Source organism: Oikopleura dioica, chromosome 1, assembly GCF_907165135.1.
Source record: "Oikopleura dioica chromosome 1, OKI2018_I68_1.0, whole genome shotgun sequence".
NCBI classification, from domain to species: domain Eukaryota; kingdom Metazoa; phylum Chordata; class Appendicularia; order Copelata; family Oikopleuridae; genus Oikopleura; species Oikopleura dioica.
Genome location: NC_137291.1, coordinates 11,056,456 through 11,075,243, shown reverse-complemented (window position 1 = coordinate 11,075,243; position 18,788 = coordinate 11,056,456). Strand labels below are relative to the sequence as shown.

The 18,788-nt window shown below is 40.5% G+C and overlaps 3 protein-coding genes and 2 long non-coding RNA genes across 5 annotated transcripts; 3 read left to right on the top strand and 2 right to left on the bottom strand.

The window, feature by feature from the left end:
* Positions 1-423: 423 nt before the first annotated feature.
* Positions 424-1,683, bottom strand: LOC145698336 (uncharacterized). The gene is made up of 5 exons (XR_014133919.1): positions 1,604-1,683; positions 1,489-1,550; positions 1,005-1,052; positions 538-602; positions 424-487 (listed from the first exon to the last, which is right to left on the bottom strand). It is a non-coding gene; the product is annotated as an uncharacterized LOC145698336 (long non-coding RNA).
* A 6,815-nt stretch (positions 1,684-8,498) lies between these two features.
* LOC145708999 (uncharacterized) lies at positions 8,499-9,591 on the top strand. Its single transcript, XM_081786692.1, has 2 exons — positions 8,499-8,778; positions 8,835-9,591. Exon 2 carries the CDS (start codon positions 8,878-8,880, stop codon positions 9,463-9,465), a length of 588 nt encoding a protein of 195 aa, XP_081642818.1. The 5' UTR covers positions 8,499-8,778; positions 8,835-8,877; the 3' UTR covers positions 9,466-9,591.
* A 4,889-nt stretch (positions 9,592-14,480) lies between these two features.
* Positions 14,481-15,135, bottom strand: LOC145695319 (uncharacterized). Its single transcript, XM_081772318.1, has 2 exons — positions 15,014-15,135; positions 14,481-14,971 (listed from the first exon to the last, which is right to left on the bottom strand). The coding sequence occupies exons 1-2, from the start codon at positions 15,114-15,116 to the stop codon at positions 14,652-14,654; spliced, it is 423 nt and encodes a 140-aa protein (XP_081628444.1). The 5' UTR covers positions 15,117-15,135; the 3' UTR covers positions 14,481-14,651.
* Positions 15,136-15,531: 396 nt separating this feature from the next.
* On the top strand, positions 15,532-16,117 carry LOC145712120 (uncharacterized). The gene is made up of 3 exons (XM_081789806.1): positions 15,532-15,709; positions 15,762-15,884; positions 15,927-16,117. Exons 1-3 carry the CDS (start codon positions 15,532-15,534, stop codon positions 16,115-16,117), a joined length of 492 nt encoding a protein of 163 aa, XP_081645932.1.
* Positions 16,118-16,159: 42 nt separating this feature from the next.
* LOC145712391 (uncharacterized) lies at positions 16,160-16,976 on the top strand. Its single transcript, XR_014135224.1, has 4 exons — positions 16,160-16,293; positions 16,340-16,474; positions 16,522-16,580; positions 16,626-16,976. It is a non-coding gene; the product is annotated as an uncharacterized LOC145712391 (long non-coding RNA).
* The last annotated feature ends 1,812 nt before the right edge of the window (positions 16,977-18,788 follow it).

Here is an 18,788-nt window from a genome sequence, read left to right as displayed (position 1 = left end):
CTCTTTCACAACTCCGTTTGTTCTTCAGAATTTTCACTTCGATTTTTTGTAGAATGAGATCCGCAAGTAGCAAGAAACCGACCTTTCCTAAGATAATTCGATCTCAGAAAAAAGTACCCATTCGTAAATCAACACCAAATAAAATCACCAGTGTGAGGCGTCAGAACAATGTGAACTCTAGAATAATCGACCTCACTTCTTCAGCAAATTCTTAATTATAGTAAACTTCGTCTTTTTTGTCAAATTTGATGCAAATAAAATAAGTTTTGAATTGATCATTCTAATTTATTTGTTTGTTCATTGGTATTGGTTGCTGCTGTATGTTTTTAAATTTTCTGTAACCTAATCCTTCGGTTCATTTTGGAAGCACTAGAAATTCTAGTCTAGCCTTGTGGGAAATAGTCAAGGTCAACCTCAAGAATGAACCGAGTCCTGTCGGTAGAGGTCTGGCAAGTTTTCCTTTGTGTTCATCTGCAGCCAGGGATGGCTAGTAAAAGTGTTGTTAGTCTTGTTGAAGAAAGCCAAATTTTAACAAACCCTGACGCTGATCGTGCGGTCTGTCTAGCATTCTGATCCACGACGAGCAGCGAGGAGATGAAGTGCTTTCACTACGTTATTACACTGCGACTGTTACTGTTATTCTAACTCAGTTGCCGCCCTGTTTAATATTCAATCAATTCTAAAGCAAGGTCCATGACGAGGAGCTGACAGTATCACGACGTTTTTTATGCTCTTCGAACATCAAACCCTTTTTTATCGCGGCCAAGGGAGTCGGATAGAAATAATATTTGAATTATTATGCAACTGATAAAAAATTTCGACCGATCTGACTTTTTTCTTCGAATTTTATGCTTTTTTTCCAAAAAATAAGAAAATGAAACTTTCTGAAAAAACATTGTCATTTTTTCTTTCTAAAATTAACCTGAGTGAAGTCAAATCTAGTAATCTTCGTCATAACACTATATTATGAGTCCATGAGCTTATATGCTGGTAGAAACGCAGACCTTGGCAGCGCGCGTAATGTTATTCCAATGCGACGCCGTAAACGTAAACTAGCACTAGCTGACCAAAATTTCAACGTTATCTGATGTTCGACACGGGCTGCTACTTCATAAAAAAACATATTGCGCTGAACTGGGGAAATTTTGAAAACGACGTGTTCGATTATTTACGCTTTCCAGCTCGTTTTCCGTGAAATAATTTCGATTTTTCAAAGTCACGTGTTGCCAGATTTGAAATAAAGGATGAATTTTGAAATCTTCATTCCGAGTTCCACGAAAATCAGCTGCTGTCTTTCACGTTACACCACTAATTCGCACCGCGAAAGAGCCAGCTGAATGTTCAAATGGCAACAAAGAAGCGAAAATTATTGTCTAAAACGTTTGTTTTGATAGATTTGTTGTGTCTGCTGCCCAGCGCGAGCGCTGAGAGTAAAGCCGCCATGAACCGAGATCGGTGTCGATTTCGGAGAATTTTGGTAAGCCTTGCCTGTCCCTGCTGGATCAAATTGTAGCTGGCGTCCTTTGTTTCTGCACGGAATGGGGGAGAGCCTTAATTATCAAAGTTAAAAATGCATGGAGAGCGAATTTTGAGGAAAACGCACCTGAAAGCAGAATATAAGTGATAACGCCGAGACTCCAAAGATCAATCTTAATTTTGAGGTGAGTTTAGCGGAGATCATCTTGACCGCAAAATGGACGAGTTAATCCGCCCTCAGAGAGAGCTGTGTTGTCTCCTCGAGGAAATGAACTTTCCGGGGGACGTATCTCATCGCCACGAGATGTCCGATAATTTATCAAGCGTCCTTTTCAATTCTCACCCTTTCCTGGTAAGTGTAGCCCGAACGGGAGAGCACTTCCGGTGCCACGTATGTCGGAGTCGAGCACATTTCTGTCAATGGACCGGCCACAGTCGTCGCCATTCCGAAATCAGCAAGCTAGAAAAATTTTTAAGGGGATAGCCATCGAAAAGATCGATTATCACACCCTCTTTTGGTTGATTTTAATTCACGTTATTCGGCTTCGTATAAAATTTGAATTAATCTTTTTTTTAGAAAAATGATGCTTTGGAATTTTGATCAACCTTTTTGCGCGGCGACGTTACTCTTGTCAAAATATTTTCGGAAATGTCATCGACCGGAGGTGCAAGAAAAGCCTCCTTCTTTTTGAATGGAAGAAAATTTTGAACTTTATTTTTTCGCTTCCTGTATTTTTCAGGTAATTTCTGTATCTGTATGCTTACGTAATGTCCGCTAGTGCGTAACATACCTTGGCCATGTGGATATAAGAAACATTATGTAGCGAGGCATTCTTCTGAATGAGGACATTCTCCGGCTTTATGTCGCGATGCGCGATCTAACTCTAGGATTCCAAATAAATCTCTCAAACCCGCACAATTATTTTTGCTCGATGACCGTCAGATATGCGCCAACAAGGAAGCGAAACTTAAATGCTTAGAAATGAATTCTCTAATGCAGACCCAATGTCCAAATTATTCAAAAGTTAACGCATTCTCTTTTAAAAATGTATGTATTTGGGAATCGTTTACTGACGGTCGTGTAGAAAAACCAGAGCAGCGACCACATCTTTGATTATCTTCCCCGCGTCGACCTCCGTGAACCGCTTCTGAACGCAAAACACTAGACTTCTGAATCACTTCTTCTCCCAAAAAGTCACCAGTGGAGCCAAGTTCATTTTCCGTAATCCTGAGAAAAGGCACTTACCGCTTCTCGAATTGCATCAAATAAATCGCCGCCATTCACGTACTCAAGGACCAGGCAGAAAGACTTACAGTCGGGTCCATATTATTCTTTAATAATAAAGAATCGGAGCTTATTAGTCGTCTATTTCGAATTTTGAACCTTTCCTTGGGAAGTTCAAAGAATTGATAAAGTCGTATAATATTTTGATGATTGCACCTAAAACTCCGTGAGATTGAAAGAATTTCGCAGAGATAAGACAAGCCCATCATTATGGCCCCGCTCCGGTCAATTTATGGTTTTCATACGTACTCCAATTTTATAACAAGAAAGAATTCCAAGCTACTGAATTTTTAGAAACACGCTAGTTTAGAAATTGTTTTCTGCAAAGAAAAAAAATGCCGAGCGCTTGAATTCTGCCGAACATACCGCTGCATAATGCCGATCTCGTTGTCAACGTGAAGCCTATCTTGGACTTTGGATTTCTTGATAAATTTCAGCGCCTGTTCTTGGCCGCTTTCTCTGTTTATTGCGCGCCGTACGTCAGCGAAATTTCCAGCTCCCAGAAGATCGGCTAAAAAAGAATCAAACCCATTAAAAAATATCGGACTCACGAAAAATGTCGAAGATTCGCTCTAATTTTTTCATATCAGTTCGAGGTAGATAATTGTGACTTCTGATTGCATCTGGATTTCCTGTACTCCGACTAGAACTTTTGGTCAGCAATTTTAGGGTAGACAAATGGTGTTCAAGAGAGTGTGGGTTAGTAGTTTTCTTGGGAAAGCGGCGTGTCGACCAAAAGTGCTATTTACTGTTTTAGCCTGGGCGAATAATCGTCCTCGGAACTGGTGGCGATTTGATAATGATGTCTTTGTTGGTGTTGACTTCGTTGTTGGCTCAATTTTTGCACGCGTTCCTTTTCTTCCCGTAGTCTTTTTCAACAGGGGTAAAGAAATGCTTAGCAATAGTTGCTTTCTCTTCTGTGGGCCCGTTTTCCTGTCCCATTCTTGCTTGAGCTGGGCGTCGTGCTGTGCTTTCCGCGACTTATCAGTTCGGTTCTTATCGCATTTCTGACTCAGTTAGTGGCGGTGATTACTGCTTGCGTGAACCGAGTACCTGCAGCTCTGCCTCCAACTGCTTCCGTCTTTTTGTCAGAGATTTCCTGCTCAATCACGTGACAGCTCACGCCAACGATGAGCTGGATTCAGTAGTCAATTCGGACTAATGATTGCCTTATCGAAACACGAATTGATAAGGAAGGGGAAGTGTGTGATTTGCTATTTGACCAAGACATCCGGCTAACGTGGAAGAAGAAAGAACTCAAAAATTATACCATTAGCAATCAATTTTTAATTTCTCAAATCAATTTTGATTGGTTAGCGCCAAGGAAATAGCGCCATCTCTGATCAATAGAAACAAGCACGTCGTAATTAAAACCCAAAAGATTAATGGAGGACTTAATGTAAACAAGTACTTCCGGTCCGGAAACAAGTATTTCCGGACCGGAAACACGTATTTTCGGGCCGGAAGTGCAGTTGATAAATAATTACCGGAAGTTCAATGTTAATTTTTTTCGTAATCAATTAGTTCCGTTGTATATCCGTAAATTATCCAAATAAAATTTCATTTTTGATTATTTTAAATTTCTACCCAACGCTTTATTTTATAAATAAAAAGGATGAGCGGAATAGAATTGAAGCAAAAGAGAAAATGAGTACGATAATAAATGGAGAAATTTTACCAGATATGCGGTTTGCCTATCCTTACAGAATTCTTTTAAGCGGATCATCAGGAGCTGGAAAGACCTATCTAGCAAAGCAAGTTTTACAACACAGAGATATTTTTCAGAAGAAAACAAAACGTGTTGTCTACTTTTATCCTTGTTTTCTTGAAGATAAGCCTGTCCAATGGGATGATCTTGGTATCCCTGTTAGTTACAGGGTTGGTCTGCCTTCTCAAGAAGAAATTGACGAGATTCCCTCACACTCAACAATTGTACTTGATGATTTGTACGAGGAAGCAATTCAAAGTCAGGCAATTGATCATCTTTTTCGAGTTACAAGTGGAAAGAAAAATCTAAACGTGATGATAATGACTCAAAATAACTATGCCCAGGGAAAATTCGGACGAAATATCAAGCTCAACTGTAACGCGACATTTCTCTGTAGAAACTGTCTTGATGGAACAGTTAACAAACGTGCTTGTAGTCAAGCTGGACTTCTAAAAGCTTACAAAAGAGCGACGGAAGAGAACAAGAATAAGCAGTATCCGTACATGTTTCTGGATCAATCACCTCGAGGCCATGCCTCGAGCTATCGACTGTATACGGATATATTCTCCGATTATCCGGTTGTCTTCTCAGTTAGCGGAATGAAGGCTTGCATCGTACCATACAACGATTTTAAGCAAAATTTCGATATAATCGACAGAGACAATACTTTCGAGGCAGTTGAAAAGAAAGATGCGAAGAAAAACCCGCCGTGCAAAACAGTTGAATCAACCAGAGTCAAATCAAAGATTAGATGCGACAGTTTTACCGAAGACTCGTCAGAGTCGGAGGTTGAAAGGTCAAGATCCAGAAAGCGGAGCAAGAAGTCAAGTGTCGACAAGAAATCAAAAAAGAAAACAAAGAAGCGAAGACGACAGTCAACCTCAAGCGAAGCGTCTTCGGAAGACGACAGTTCCGAGAACGAGAAATCAAAATCAAAAAAGAATAAGCGAAAACGCTCTTCAACCTCAAGCGAATCCAGTACCGAATACGTCAGCTCAGACGAAAAATCAAAAAAATCGAAGCGAAGAAGAAATTCAAACTCATCCGAAAGTCCAAGCTCCGAAGAAGTCAGCTCTGGAGGATCAGATTCAAGCCCTTTACGAAAACGTGGCAAGCGCTCCAGCGTTCTCAGCGAAAGTAGCGGAATTTCTCAGGAAGAGTAAAGTGTCGAGTACCCATCGTCGTATTTCCAAAAAGCGATTTCCTCGTCGACGATTTATAGTCGACACTCAGTTCAAAATATTCCAGGGTGATCTTATTGATTACCAAAAACTCAAATACTCTAATCGACATCACGTTTTTATTCTTCTCATCATTGACTGTTTTTCACGTTATGTTTGGACAAGACCTCTCAAAACTAAATCTGGAAAGGATGTAGCAAACGCACTCAACGACATATTTCAAGATTTTCTTGAGTGGCCAAATTCTTTAATTACAGATGAAGGTCTGGAGTTCTACAACTCAAATGTGCGAAAAATTCTGGATCGTTATGGGATGCATCACTATAGTATCAAAAGTAAAATGAAGGCGGCGATAGCAGAACGTGCGATTCAAACCTTCAGGAAACGTATTCATCTTTTCATGAAAACAAAGAAGACAAAAACATGGATTGACGTTCTCCCGGCAATAACAAAAGGATATAATTCAACTCCTCATCGTTCCATTGGCATGGCTCCAAACCAAGTCTCACCAAAAAATAGAGCACAGGTTTTCACTCGACTTTATCCCGACATTGACTTGAAAGTCAAGCCCAGACTAAAAGTTGGCAACGTAGTGAGAGTAAAAAAGAAAAAAGAACTTTTCGAAAAAGGGTACACTCAAAATTGGTCAGACGAAGTTTACATCATCACAGACATCCGTCAAAGAGCTGGTATAGTTTGGTATAAAATTGCTGACGAAGAAGGAAATCGTCAACCTCGAATAAAGTATTATTTCGAACTCAATCTAGTCGCCAATGATATTGAATCTTTTCGGAACAAGAAGCAAGGAACTAGAAGTTCCTGAAATTTTATTTGATAACAACGAAGAATACTGTGTTCAAATTGTAAGCGCTGTCTGTAATCTCATGACCACTCCACGTGACGTTGACATTTGTTTCATTGAATGTAACTCGATTGCTTCTTGTTATGGTCAACCTAATACGCTGATGATGGGTCAACTCCGTCCAAACGATAGGTGGTGCCATTTTTCCGACCAACGCTCCCTTTTCTTCCCCTTGAACGTATATAACTGGCGGGATACGAGATTCTCAATCGACTTAGGCGAGGAACACGTTGTCCAACACTTTTCTCTCCAGATCGAGATTAAAACAAGAGAATGAAAACCATTATTTCCGCGCTCGAAAGTCGACCAAAAAAATGGTTTCCCAAATCTCAGTCGGGCGCAGGAAAAAGAAAATCAAAAAAAGCTCCAACCAAACTCAAACTCACTCCAGCAAGAAAAAAACCTTCCTCAAAACCAAAGAAAAAAAGAAATTTTACAACAAAAGACTTGAAAAAGTCAAAGAAGTCGTCCAAAAAGAAAAGAGCATGAACTCTTACTATATTGCTAAACGTTTAGAACGTGTAGAAAATTTTCTTGGTGTTTTCTCTATTGATACATTACCTTCTCTTAATGAATATCCTGCTTTTCTAGTTGTTAATCTTTCACCAGAAAAGTCAAAAGGTTCTCACTGGATAGCACTTCGTATTGAAAAGTCAAAAATCGAGATTTTTGATAGTTTGAAACTAGGAAAATATCCAAAAGAGTTAACCGACTTTTTTGGTGATCGAAAAAGATATTTTTATAAAAGAATTCAGTCAGATGCGTCATTTTACTGTGGTTTCTACGTTTGTTTTTATGTTATCTTTCGCTCCCTTTATTCTCTGAAAAAACTCTCCTCTATCTTTTCTAAAAATCTTTCTGAAAACGATCAACTTCTTTTTGATAAACTCTCTCATATTTGGTGATTAAAATTGGTGAAAACGATCTTCAAATTTTATCCATTTAGACTGAAATTATGATAGAAGTTGAGTATTACGACCAGAAAGTCGTCAAGCGTCACTATCCAAGAGAGGTAGATAGTTTGACCGGTCGTCTTCATTTCCACTTCGATGCGGATCCAAATCTTTTTCTCGTCAAAAACAACATTGCGATTCATTTTACGATCGAACTGGACAAGAACTACATCCCCTGCAATGGATTCGCAAGCAAACAATTTGGAAAAACAGAAGTTGCCGTGAATTCTCAAATAATTGATAACTCCAATTCAAAGTAAGAGTTTCTGTTCATAAATAAGGCTAACTGTAATCTTAGCGCACATTATATGCTCGCTGATTATCTGACAAAGCTGACAAACTATGATCCTCAATATGTGATGACTGCTTTCCAGATCGAGGGGTACTACGACGAGTACAATTTTGAGACACTTGCAACTGATGCGGCTAAGGAAGAAATCAGAGACGGTAGGAGACCAGGCTGCTTTGTCAACTCTGATGGGAATTATGTTTACGAACTCATCTTCTTACCTACTCACGGATTCTTCCTTGAAAATAAACCTCTTCCTCTCAACACTGATCTATCACTGACGCTCTACCGTTTAAAGCATGAGTTCTCTACAATTTTTATTGGAAGCGACCCAAATAATAAGTTGCCGGCTGGAGAAGCTCTCAAAATAACAGATGCCTATGCAATGGTTGAATATGTGTCCTCTCCAAGCTTGAGAAATCATTTTGCGAGAATCAAATCGAAACCGATCTCCTACAAATTTAATGACACAATGATAAAAACAATGGCTTTACCCAAAGGACGTAAGCAAGTACAGCTGCTCAATGTTACTGGTGGAAATACTCCCGCGTACATGTTCTTTGGTCTCATCAAAACAGATGCCTTGTTTGGATCGGATGCGTTTGAGTCCACAAATTTTAGTTTTCATCAGGATCTTACTCAAATAAACGTTACATTAAATGGACAGTCGCTTCATGGTTATCCTCAGGTAAGATAACATAAAAGAATAAAAAAATTTATCATATTCCTAGAAAATCACGAATCAGTATCCAATTCTCCCTTATTGGAAATTTCAAAATGCTCTTGGAAGAATCTCTCAAAGCAACTTGTCTTATGTGACATCCATGGATGCGTACAAGAGCAATGCAATTTTTGCTCATGAATTTGAAGGCGAGGAAATATCACAAGGATGGCTCTCCTTCACATTCGATTTCAACAAACCCCTTGATGACGACGATGACTATCATATTGTTATATGGTCGATTGTATCTGTCAAACTTACGATCGACGAACATAAACAAGTCGAAAAAACTTTATTGTAAAGGTAAACATAAAATAATCACTGGTTATAAAAGATGCACTGACTAACCAGTGCTTTAGCACTTCTGGACTTGATTTTGTCATTTTCGTCATTCTCAAAAAGATGTTTGTCACGATTAAATCTTTCACTTTTCGATCACACAACGGAGGCGGATTTTTCAAAGTCAAGGGATCTTATATCCCAGGCTTTGAGACTCATTTCGACTACACTCAACCTGCTACAGAAATCAACTTGAGAATGTTTGAAAAGACTGCCGCTGAAGTTTCTGAAACGTTCGCTACTCTTCTGTCCTTCACAGAATCTCATCAACCTGCGTCCGTCAACCTTACTTCCGAGTCAAAGCAATCCGACTGGGAAAGAGAGCACAATATCCCCGCTTCCTACACTTTCCGATTTAGTCGACTTCCGAATCAGTCAACTCCAATGCAGTCAACTCCAATTCAGCCAACACCTATCCAGCCAACACCAATCCAGCCAACACCAATCCAGCCAACACCAATCCAGCCAACACCAATCCAGCCAACTCCGATGCAGCCATCTCCCATCCAGCCATCTCCGATCCAGTCAACTCCGATTCAGTCAACTCCAATTCAGCCATCTCCCATCCAGCCATCTCCAATCCAGTCAACTCCCAGGGTGGCTATTTTGGACAAAATTTTGGGGTCTGGCCATCCAATTTCCATCCAATAAATTTTGAGTCGGAACTATCCATCCAAAATCCAACCCAATCCAATTATTACCCGATTCCCCAAAAATCCCCAATTCCAATTAGATCCAATTGGATTTCCAATTTTTCCAAGGCTTTTAGTACTTTGAAAAGAAGCGAAACAGTAAGTTTTTATCCGAAAAGAGGATCAACATAGCCAAGACAATGATTTTTTATCCGAAATTGTTCATTTTTATCATGAAAATGACCCTTCTTTGCATAGTTTAGCGATGTATTTTCATTGGATCCAATTCCCCAATTTCCCCCAATTGCCCAATTTTCCCCAACAAAATCCGGTACCCTGGCCATCCAAATTCCATCCAAACCTTATTGGATTGGATCCAATCCAATTCCAACTAACCCCCAAATCCAAAATAGCCACCCTGCAACTCCGATTCAGTCAACTCCAATTCAGGCGACTTCCGAACAACCAATGTCCATCTAATCTTTTCGTTTTCTGATCGTTTTCTCCTTCTTTACTCGAGTAATAAACTTTGGTGTTTTTTTTTTATTTCTTTGTCGTTCTTTCGAGCAGGTTCCTTTATTTATAAACATTGAAGACGCAAAGTTTCGCTCGAGTAGAATCAGTGATCCAAAGCAGGCACCGAGTATCCAGCGCTTTTGAACCTCATAGAAGAATTTATAGTTGATCTCATTCTCATCAAAAAATAATGTTTCGTTGTATCGAAGTTTCCTCAGCTGATTATATGGTTCAAATTGAAGCCTTCGACTTTGAGCATAAAGGTTGTGGAGGAGTTTTTTACATTGATGCCATGTGCATGCCGCTTATCGACGTTCACTTTCCTGGTGGATTCCCAGCAGCAGAGCTTGATCTTCGGATAACAGTCTCGACAAAACAAGAGGTTGAGACGGAATTCCTTCAGCTTTTGGAATTTCGCCACTCAAAAAAGCCCGTGCCAATAATTCTTCTTGAAAAAGTGGTCACTTCCGAGGGAAAAAAATCGGAAGCAATTTATGGTTGCTGGACGTTTAAATACAACTTCCCGATGCAACTCGAGCAGACTTCTCCAGAGGATTGTTCAAATTGTGGATCACCAATATTCAAGCTGAAAGAATGGAAGGTGACAAAGTATAATCATTGAATCTTCAAATGAAACTGTCTTTTCTTGTGGTGCTTTGCTTTTCTTTCTTAGATAAACTGTGACGCTTGCTTTTCTTTACTTTCATACTGTGGTGCTTTGCTTGTAAATATTTTTCGGTGAAAATAAATGTAGGTGATAAATCTTTTTGTTGTTCTTTGAAGCAGGATCTTTTGTTTATAAGCATAGGAAGCGTAAAGGCGGTCACAAGGCTAGAAAAAGAACACTGGTAAGCCAGTGCATTTGAACTTCTGGAGCAAAATTGATTCTTCTCTCATTCGCAAAAAATGATCGTTACAATTAAAGATTTTGATTTTCACACCGCTAACAAAGGAGGAGTTTTCTACATTGACGCAACAGTGATCTCAAATGCAGATAAATTCTTCCCTGATGGATTCTCAGGAGAAGAGATTGAGCTCCGTCTGCCTATTCGAGCTAAACATGAACTCGAGGTTGAGTTCCTTCATCTGCTCGAGTTTCGCCACACTAAGAAGGAACTTCTGGTCGAGATCGAACGCGAGGCTCTTCAGACACTGTCTGAACAGATTAGAAATGAGCCAAAAGCGTACATTTTCCGGTACGCTTCGCCGTTTCAACCTGAAAAAGAGCCATCTCATGACTGTCCCGTTTGCGGTCAAGAAAATGTCTTCAAATCAACATCAATTCTTGGATGGAACTTGGGTACGACCCCTGACGATGATGTTATAACGCAGTCCGAGCAAACAGGAACGATTTACATTGACGGAGACAATCAAGTTGTTGCTCCACCGCCACGCTCCGGAACTTCCGCATAAATAAATCTGTCTTTCCTTCTTCGTTAACTCAAAATTTCTACTCCATTTCATGTCGGTGTCAACAAATCTGTCTTACCTGCTTCGTTTACTTCTAATTTCTGCTCCATTATGTGTCGGTGTGAATAAAAACTATTAAAGAAAAATTGATATTTCAGCTTTTTTGGTCTTCAATTTTGACTAACGAGCTCAAATTTACACTCTCAGATTTTCCGACCGATTTCCGACCGAAAAGACCATCGATTTTTTTGGGATCGGGCGGATTTCTGAAGGTATTTTTGGGATCGGGCCGGTTCTGAGAGGTATTTTTCGGATCGGGCCCATTTCTTAGGTATTTTTTGGATCGGGCGGATTTCTGAAGGTATTTTTGGGATCGGGCCGGTTCTGAGAGGTATTTTTCGGATCGGGTCCATTTCTTAGGTATTTTTGGGATCGGGCCGGTTCTGAGAGGTATTTTTCGGATCGGGTCCATTTCTTAGGTATTTTTGGGATCGGGTCGATTTCTGAAGGTATTTTTGGGATCGGGCCGGTTCTGAGAGGTATTTTTCGGATCAGGTCCATTTCTTAGGTATTTTTGGGATCGGGTCGATTTCTGAAGGTATTTTTGGGATCGGGCCGGTTCTGAGAGGTATTTTTCGGATCGGGCCCATTTCTTAGGTATTTTTGGGATCGGGCCGGTTCTGAGAGGTATTTTTCGGATCGGGCTCATTTCTGAGTGGTATTTTTGGGATCGGACCAGTTTCTAAAGGTATAATTGAGATCATGCAAGTTTTTGAAATGAAAATTGACTTCAAAATTTGAATGTCAATTCGTTTGTTCCTCCGGATTAAAACATTTGTGCGTGGAAGAAGGATTGTATTTTGATAAGTTTACTTCCGGCGGAAGGGGCGGCGCACGCGAACGAGTGCGGCGCAAGTTGTAAGCGCACTGATCCCGTCGATAAAACCGGAATAAGATTAGGGAATTTCATCAGATATCAAAATTTGATATTAAAAGATGTTCGATCTTCCCTCGAATCCCGACGGCATTGCTCAAGCTTACAACCTTACCAACCAATTTACACTCCTTCTCGCAGCACTTTGGCCCACGATCAGAGACCAATACATAATGGAGGTCGATAAAGAGACCTATCTTCGACGAGTTCGTAAGTTATTCTTGAGTCATTTCAAAAACTTATCTATATTAAGGTGGACTTCTCGACCATTTGGACTTTGACGTGCCCCTTGTGTCAAGGCTTGAAGAGATGATTGAGAATTCTGACGGTGAAATTGACATTGACGATTCCAGCGCAGCATCCTCCTCCGAAGATGATTCTGATGATGAAACCTACTATCCAACAACTCCACCAAAAACGAGAGGTAAAATTTATTTTTAAAGCAATTTCAGAACTGGTTTTTTAGCTGGCAAACGAAAATTATTCGAAACTGATGAGCCGAAACAAAAACGACAGAAAGTCGACCAGGTTGATCAGCTTGAAGATGATGAGGAAACCTACCATCCAACAACTCCACAAAAAACGAGAGGTAAAATTTATTTTTAAGCGATTTCAGAACTGGTTTTTTAGCTGTCAAACGAAAATTATTCGAAACTGATGAGCCAGAACAAAAACGACAGAATGTCGACCAGTTTGATCAGCTTGAAGATGATGATGAAACTGACATTGGAAGCGATAATGACGCTGAGATCAACGACGAGGCTGACGCTGCGAGAGAGGTTATCGCTGCTGAAGATAACGGTATAGCTGGAGTGGGTGTCGCAGCTGAGGAAAACGACGCTGATGAAAACAACGATGATAGCGGAGCTGAGACTGGACCGGATAGCGAGGAAGAATGGGCGGCTCGACCAAAATCGCAAAAAAATCAACTCTGGACCCAAACGACCTGGGACATGTGCCAACCTTCCACAAGCCGAGCTTCGATGTACACGCCACCGCCGACGCCTCCTCCATTTGACTCTCCTCGTCCTTCACCATTTGAGTTTCCTTCTCCGGCTGGACGGTCATCTGTTATTCGATCACCTACGGTTCCCGAATTCCGACCAATTACCATTCAACAAATGATGGCTTCAGCAATCACAACAAGTAAATCTTTTTTATTGAAGCTTATGTTAACTTTAATCAAGTTGATTTGACCGGAGATTCTTCCTCTGACGAGGATGATCAAGTTGTCCCAGGTAGTTTGAATTTTTAAATCCTTGTCTAACAATAATTTAGCAATCGACATTGCGTACGCTGATGAAACCTTTGGCTCCTTGGACGCCGAACAATTCCAGCAGATCGTCGATGAAAACGACGCGCAAGCGAGAGCAGAAGAAATCCGACAGCTGCAATCGGAGCTGGAGAATCCGTCAAGAGGAGGTACTCCTGATACCATAATCGATGCCTGTTTATCGCCGTACCTTTTAGGGGAGACCCTGGATACAGCACTCTCAATGGGACTGATCACGCGAGAAACTGCTGAATTCATCGATGAAACCGCCGAGATGATGGAAGACGAAGAAGATCCTCCCGCCAACGTGACGCCAGAAAAAACCTTTACCGAACTTTAAATTTCTTCCTCTTAGCAAACTTTCCTGTTTACTTACTGTTTACTTACTGTTAACTTCCGGTGATTATTTCTTTCAATAAACATGCTTTGGTGAACTTCCGTTGTTTTTCCTAGCACTGGTTTGAAGCATTGATCTAGGGCATAAAAATAAGCTTGATAGCTCGAAAATATCATTCTTAAAAAATGAATCGCAGCGCACCAGTCTCAGATGAATTTACTTTTCTCGACTTGATTTGCAAAATCAAGGAAGAAATTATCAGACAGAACAAAGCTGCTACAACCCTAGTTGTACTCGCGCTTGCTGGTTACTGCTGGATGGTAATTAAGATTTGGAAGATGAAAGCAAAGAAGAAATCGACTGCGAAGAGAGCCTCGATCGTTGTTACTGATTCTGATCCTGCTTTGTCTCCTCAAGATTCTTGGGTTTGATTTGCTCTATCTCCTGCAGATGTTTAATAAAACACAATGGATTGATATTTTACGAGTTTTATTTTGTCAGTTATTATCGGCAGGTTAGATTTGGAACTGTTGCGAAATAGAGCGCAAAAATTTGAAGCTTGAACAAAATTTGGCACTTGAAGTGGGATAAAAGGCAGGTTATCAGTCATGGCTAGTTTTGAGACGGTAGAAATACATTATCAATGAGAATTTATCTATCAAAGAGTTTCTATCAATAAAAGAAAGTTTTCAATAAGGCTTTATCAATCAAAAGGTGGAGTTATCTGTGAATAAATTACTCTTCCATCGCGTCCATCTGATCGTATTCCATAGTTTCGTCCTCGCTATCGATCTCCATTTTCTCAGGAAGACTCGTCCATTCCATTGTTCCTTCGCTTATCGTCATCTGCTTCATCATTTTCGTTGCTTTTTCGACGTCCTTCTTGAATTCTTCTGCTAGAAAAGTCATTAATTCATTAAAGCCGGAAGTAAAACTACCTTTGATGAATTCCAAAAGAAAGGATCGAGTTTCAACTTCCATTGCTTCGTCGGTAATTTTCATCTTCAACATCATTCGCGTGGCTAAGTTCACATCCTTTTCGTATTCTTTCTTTGCTAAAAAATGATGAGCTTATGAAATTCCAAGGAGTAAAATACCTTTGATAAGGTCGGAAACTGAGTCGAGATTTGCGTCGATAGCGACTTTGATGGTCGCGCGCTCCCACGAGGTCAAGGGGCGCTCGGATTTGAATTCTCTCATTCTGCTTTGATTGCGCTTTTTTTTTGGCGCCAGCGTGGCTAGACCTGCGGTGAGCGCGCCTCTCTCAGGCTAGGTTCTCGCGGGCGGGGGTTGAACGGGCGAATCAGTGAGGCGCCTGCTCAGGGGCACGCTCATTTCAAGCACACACTTCGCTCGCTGCAAGTTCATGCACAAGACTTTTAATAGAATTCGAAAACAGAGAAAAATATTGAAGATAAGAGAAAACTAAGAGAAATCAGCTTGAATTTTCAATTATATTACTTATAAGAAACCTAGTCGTTTACGGCTATCTATAATCAAAAGTTTCTTTCTGATTAAAATCTCTTATTCTGCTTTCAACTCCAATTTTTTGAATCTTCAAGTGTTTTTTTTAATTATTTCTAGCTTATCGAGATATATTATTTTTGAAATTCAGATGACTCGATTTCGCGTAAAGCTCTCCGGAGGAGAAATTGCTTCGACAAAAATTCCGATCACAAAGACGAGCACATCCTCTCTCTCCCCTTGTGAGCTGGTCACCGAGTTAACAACTGTGAGCAATCAAGCGGACCCAATTGAAGCAACCAATTGGTTGAAACAAGCCGTTTTTACAGGTAATGAAGAACATTTAATTATCAATTCCAAATATTTAAATATAATTTCTAGCGGCAGTTACTTCTACGCTTTGGTTTTTCTTCATGATTTACAAGAAATACGAAATGCGAGTAAGGAGATCAATCACAGACTGCCGCAGATCGACTTTTTCTCGAGAAAGGAAAGATCCCAAAGGTAATCTTAGACAATTTGACTCAAACTAATAATTTTACAAAGATAACAGAAGCGAAGAAGAGATACAGACAAAAGAGAAGAAGCCTGATGTCAAAAATGAGGGTTCAAAGAACGACGAATCGACAAAGAAGAAGAAAGATGAGAATTGGACTCCTGGACCGGACTGGATGCGATTGAATCGTCTCTGGCGAGCAAAGAAGAAGGAAGACCAATCCCGGATAGAAGAAGTTTAGGACAAGAAAGAAATTTAATTGTTGATTAGAACGATAATTGACGGAATAGAGAAACTTCTAATTTTCTTTCAATTCTAAGACTGAACCTCGAATCATGGAAAACTGCGACTTTTACGCTCAATACAGATTCGATTACGTTTCTGAAGAAGAAGTTGGCGCCCTCTGTGCCTGTCGAGGTAACTTAGAGATCACAAGAGAATATACTTTACTTATTTTCTCAAGAGTCGATGGAAGAAAAAGTCGACGTGGACTCCATTCTCCAGATCGCAAGCTTGTCCGCTGTCGGAGCTTGCTTTCTTCTGATGGTAATTCTCATTGCTTTGATCACCAAAAAGAAGCCAGCCACTCCAAAGCGAAGTAAGTCATCCAAATCAATCAAACCATTTTACTAAAACTTAACACAGACCTGCTCATCTCACGACCTACTCATCTTCCAGAAGACATCTAGACCTCAATAACTCATGTAAGCTTCCAAAATCATAAACAATCAGTCTGATATCATCTTCAGCCTCCTGTGTGCCTTCTTCCTAGTTGCCAGCGCTTCCACTCATCTCTTCCGTCCGCCAGCGCTTCTACCGTGTGCCATCCTTTCAATCCTCCAAGTTACCAGCGTTTCTACTCATCTGACTATCTGCCAGCGCTTCGATCGTGTGCCTTTCTTCCAAGTTCTTCATATCTGCTAAAAAGGACACTCTCTAAAAGTTTATTTTCTTTTAATTTTAAGAGAGAGACAAAAGAATGATGGGTCGAAGACCACCAACAACGATGTCGCCTAAACCAACGATGCCAACAGGTCTGGAAACGACAACAAGTCCTCAGGGAAACGACGGCGATAGAGACATGATTTTTTGTGTCTCGTACTCAGGATAAGGGTTCAAAAATCTATTAGAATCTTTATTAGACAATTTTTTGAGCCAAGTAAAGACTGTTTAATCAAGTTCTTTTCTAAAGAAGTTGCGATAATTGTAATCATCCTCATCTGGCTTTATTTCGTCTTTCGTCTTATTATTCAAGGTATTTGATTTCATACAAAATAAATATAATTTGCTATCGTGTTATTGACATTATTATTCAGCCATCGTCGTCGTGAAAACCTCAACAAGACCTGCTACTCATCAACCAGAAGCACAGCATTCCAGCGCTACCCAACAAGAAGCTCATCGACAAGAAGCTCTGCGTCCTTCTTCTCAGCAAACGATCTCCCAGCAACCACAAGGTTTGAGATATTTTTTCGAACCAGCTCATAATAATTCTTATTTTTAGCGCAAACTCAGACTGGCGTGCCTGAACTTGAGTGGGACAACTCCTTCGACTTACCAATTGACCTCTCCACGACCGGTCCACGAGCAAATGCTTCTGCTGCGTCTTCGACTGGAACTACCTCGCAAACTTCCGCAGCATGCAACTCTACGCCAATCTCTCTCGCTGGAACATCTTCCACATCACGAAATATGACTACTCCTCGCATTCAAACTACCGCACGCGCACTTCCTTCCGCTTCCGCACAAAAAAAATCTTCCGCTCGCTTGTCCCAACCGAAAGCATCACAAATCGCCTGCCGACCTCCGTGGAACGCTTCAGTTCGAACGTCCACACCCGCGTCAACAAACACTCGCGCCCAGCCATCCGTTGAGCAGCAAGGTAGAAAAACACAAGAAAAGGAAATTGAACTAACAAACATTCTAGCTCGAGCAGTTCGCCAACGAAAACAACCGACTACCCTGTCCATCAATCACAGCCTTAAAAAATATTGACTGCCCATCCACTTTGCCTCAAAAGAAAAATAAACAGTTATTGCAGTGAAAAAAGGACTTTTATTTCAATAAAGATTGTTTGCATGAGTCAAAACAAAGAAAGAAAATGAAAGAGCAGGAAAAATTCTCAACAATCGAGAATAAACAGTAGTGAAAGAGTTACAGAGTAATTGAGTAGATTCGTACCATGTGGTAATGAAGTTCTCCGTCGTCGTCCATTTTAATCGCAAGCTGAGTTCCTTGATTCTCAAGCTCCATTGTTTGGAAAAGCCTATCGTCGGTGATTGCAATGAAGTCGTCAACACTGACGATATTCATTTGTCGAGCATCTGGCAGCGATCCCATTGCAAAAACTGGCGTCCCAGAAATGTCGATGTCGGCATCTGACCCGATCGTCGCTGTCATCATGCGCGAATTTTGCAGTCCTTCCAAAAACTGCAACAACTGGACAGTACCATTCTCAGACCGTCCGACAATAATATATCCTCTGTAGTCGTAGAGCCATGGAACTGTGACGCTTTTTCTTGCAAATTTCTTCATTTTTCGTTTTAAGCCGGGGATTTGAAATAATGCAAATTCATTTTCTCGCTGCTGGGCCTCATATTCTTCATTCAGAACGTCATCATAAGAAGGGGCCAACTCGTTTTGATTGTTGATTTCCATTTCGAAAAAGACTTATTTCTATTTTTGATGATTCTTGTTTCAAACCTTCGCTTATATCAGAGCTTGAGTTCTAGCGCCTCACTAAGGTCATATGTCACCTGCAAATTACACGCACCTTCAATTTCATGCACTTTCTTTTATTGAAAACAGATTGCCTAGGTGCACATGGACAGAAAAGTGAAAGCGAAAAGATCTTTTAGTCGTTTCTCCTTTTTTCAGCGACAATGTCGGAGAATCGGGTGTATTGAAATGGA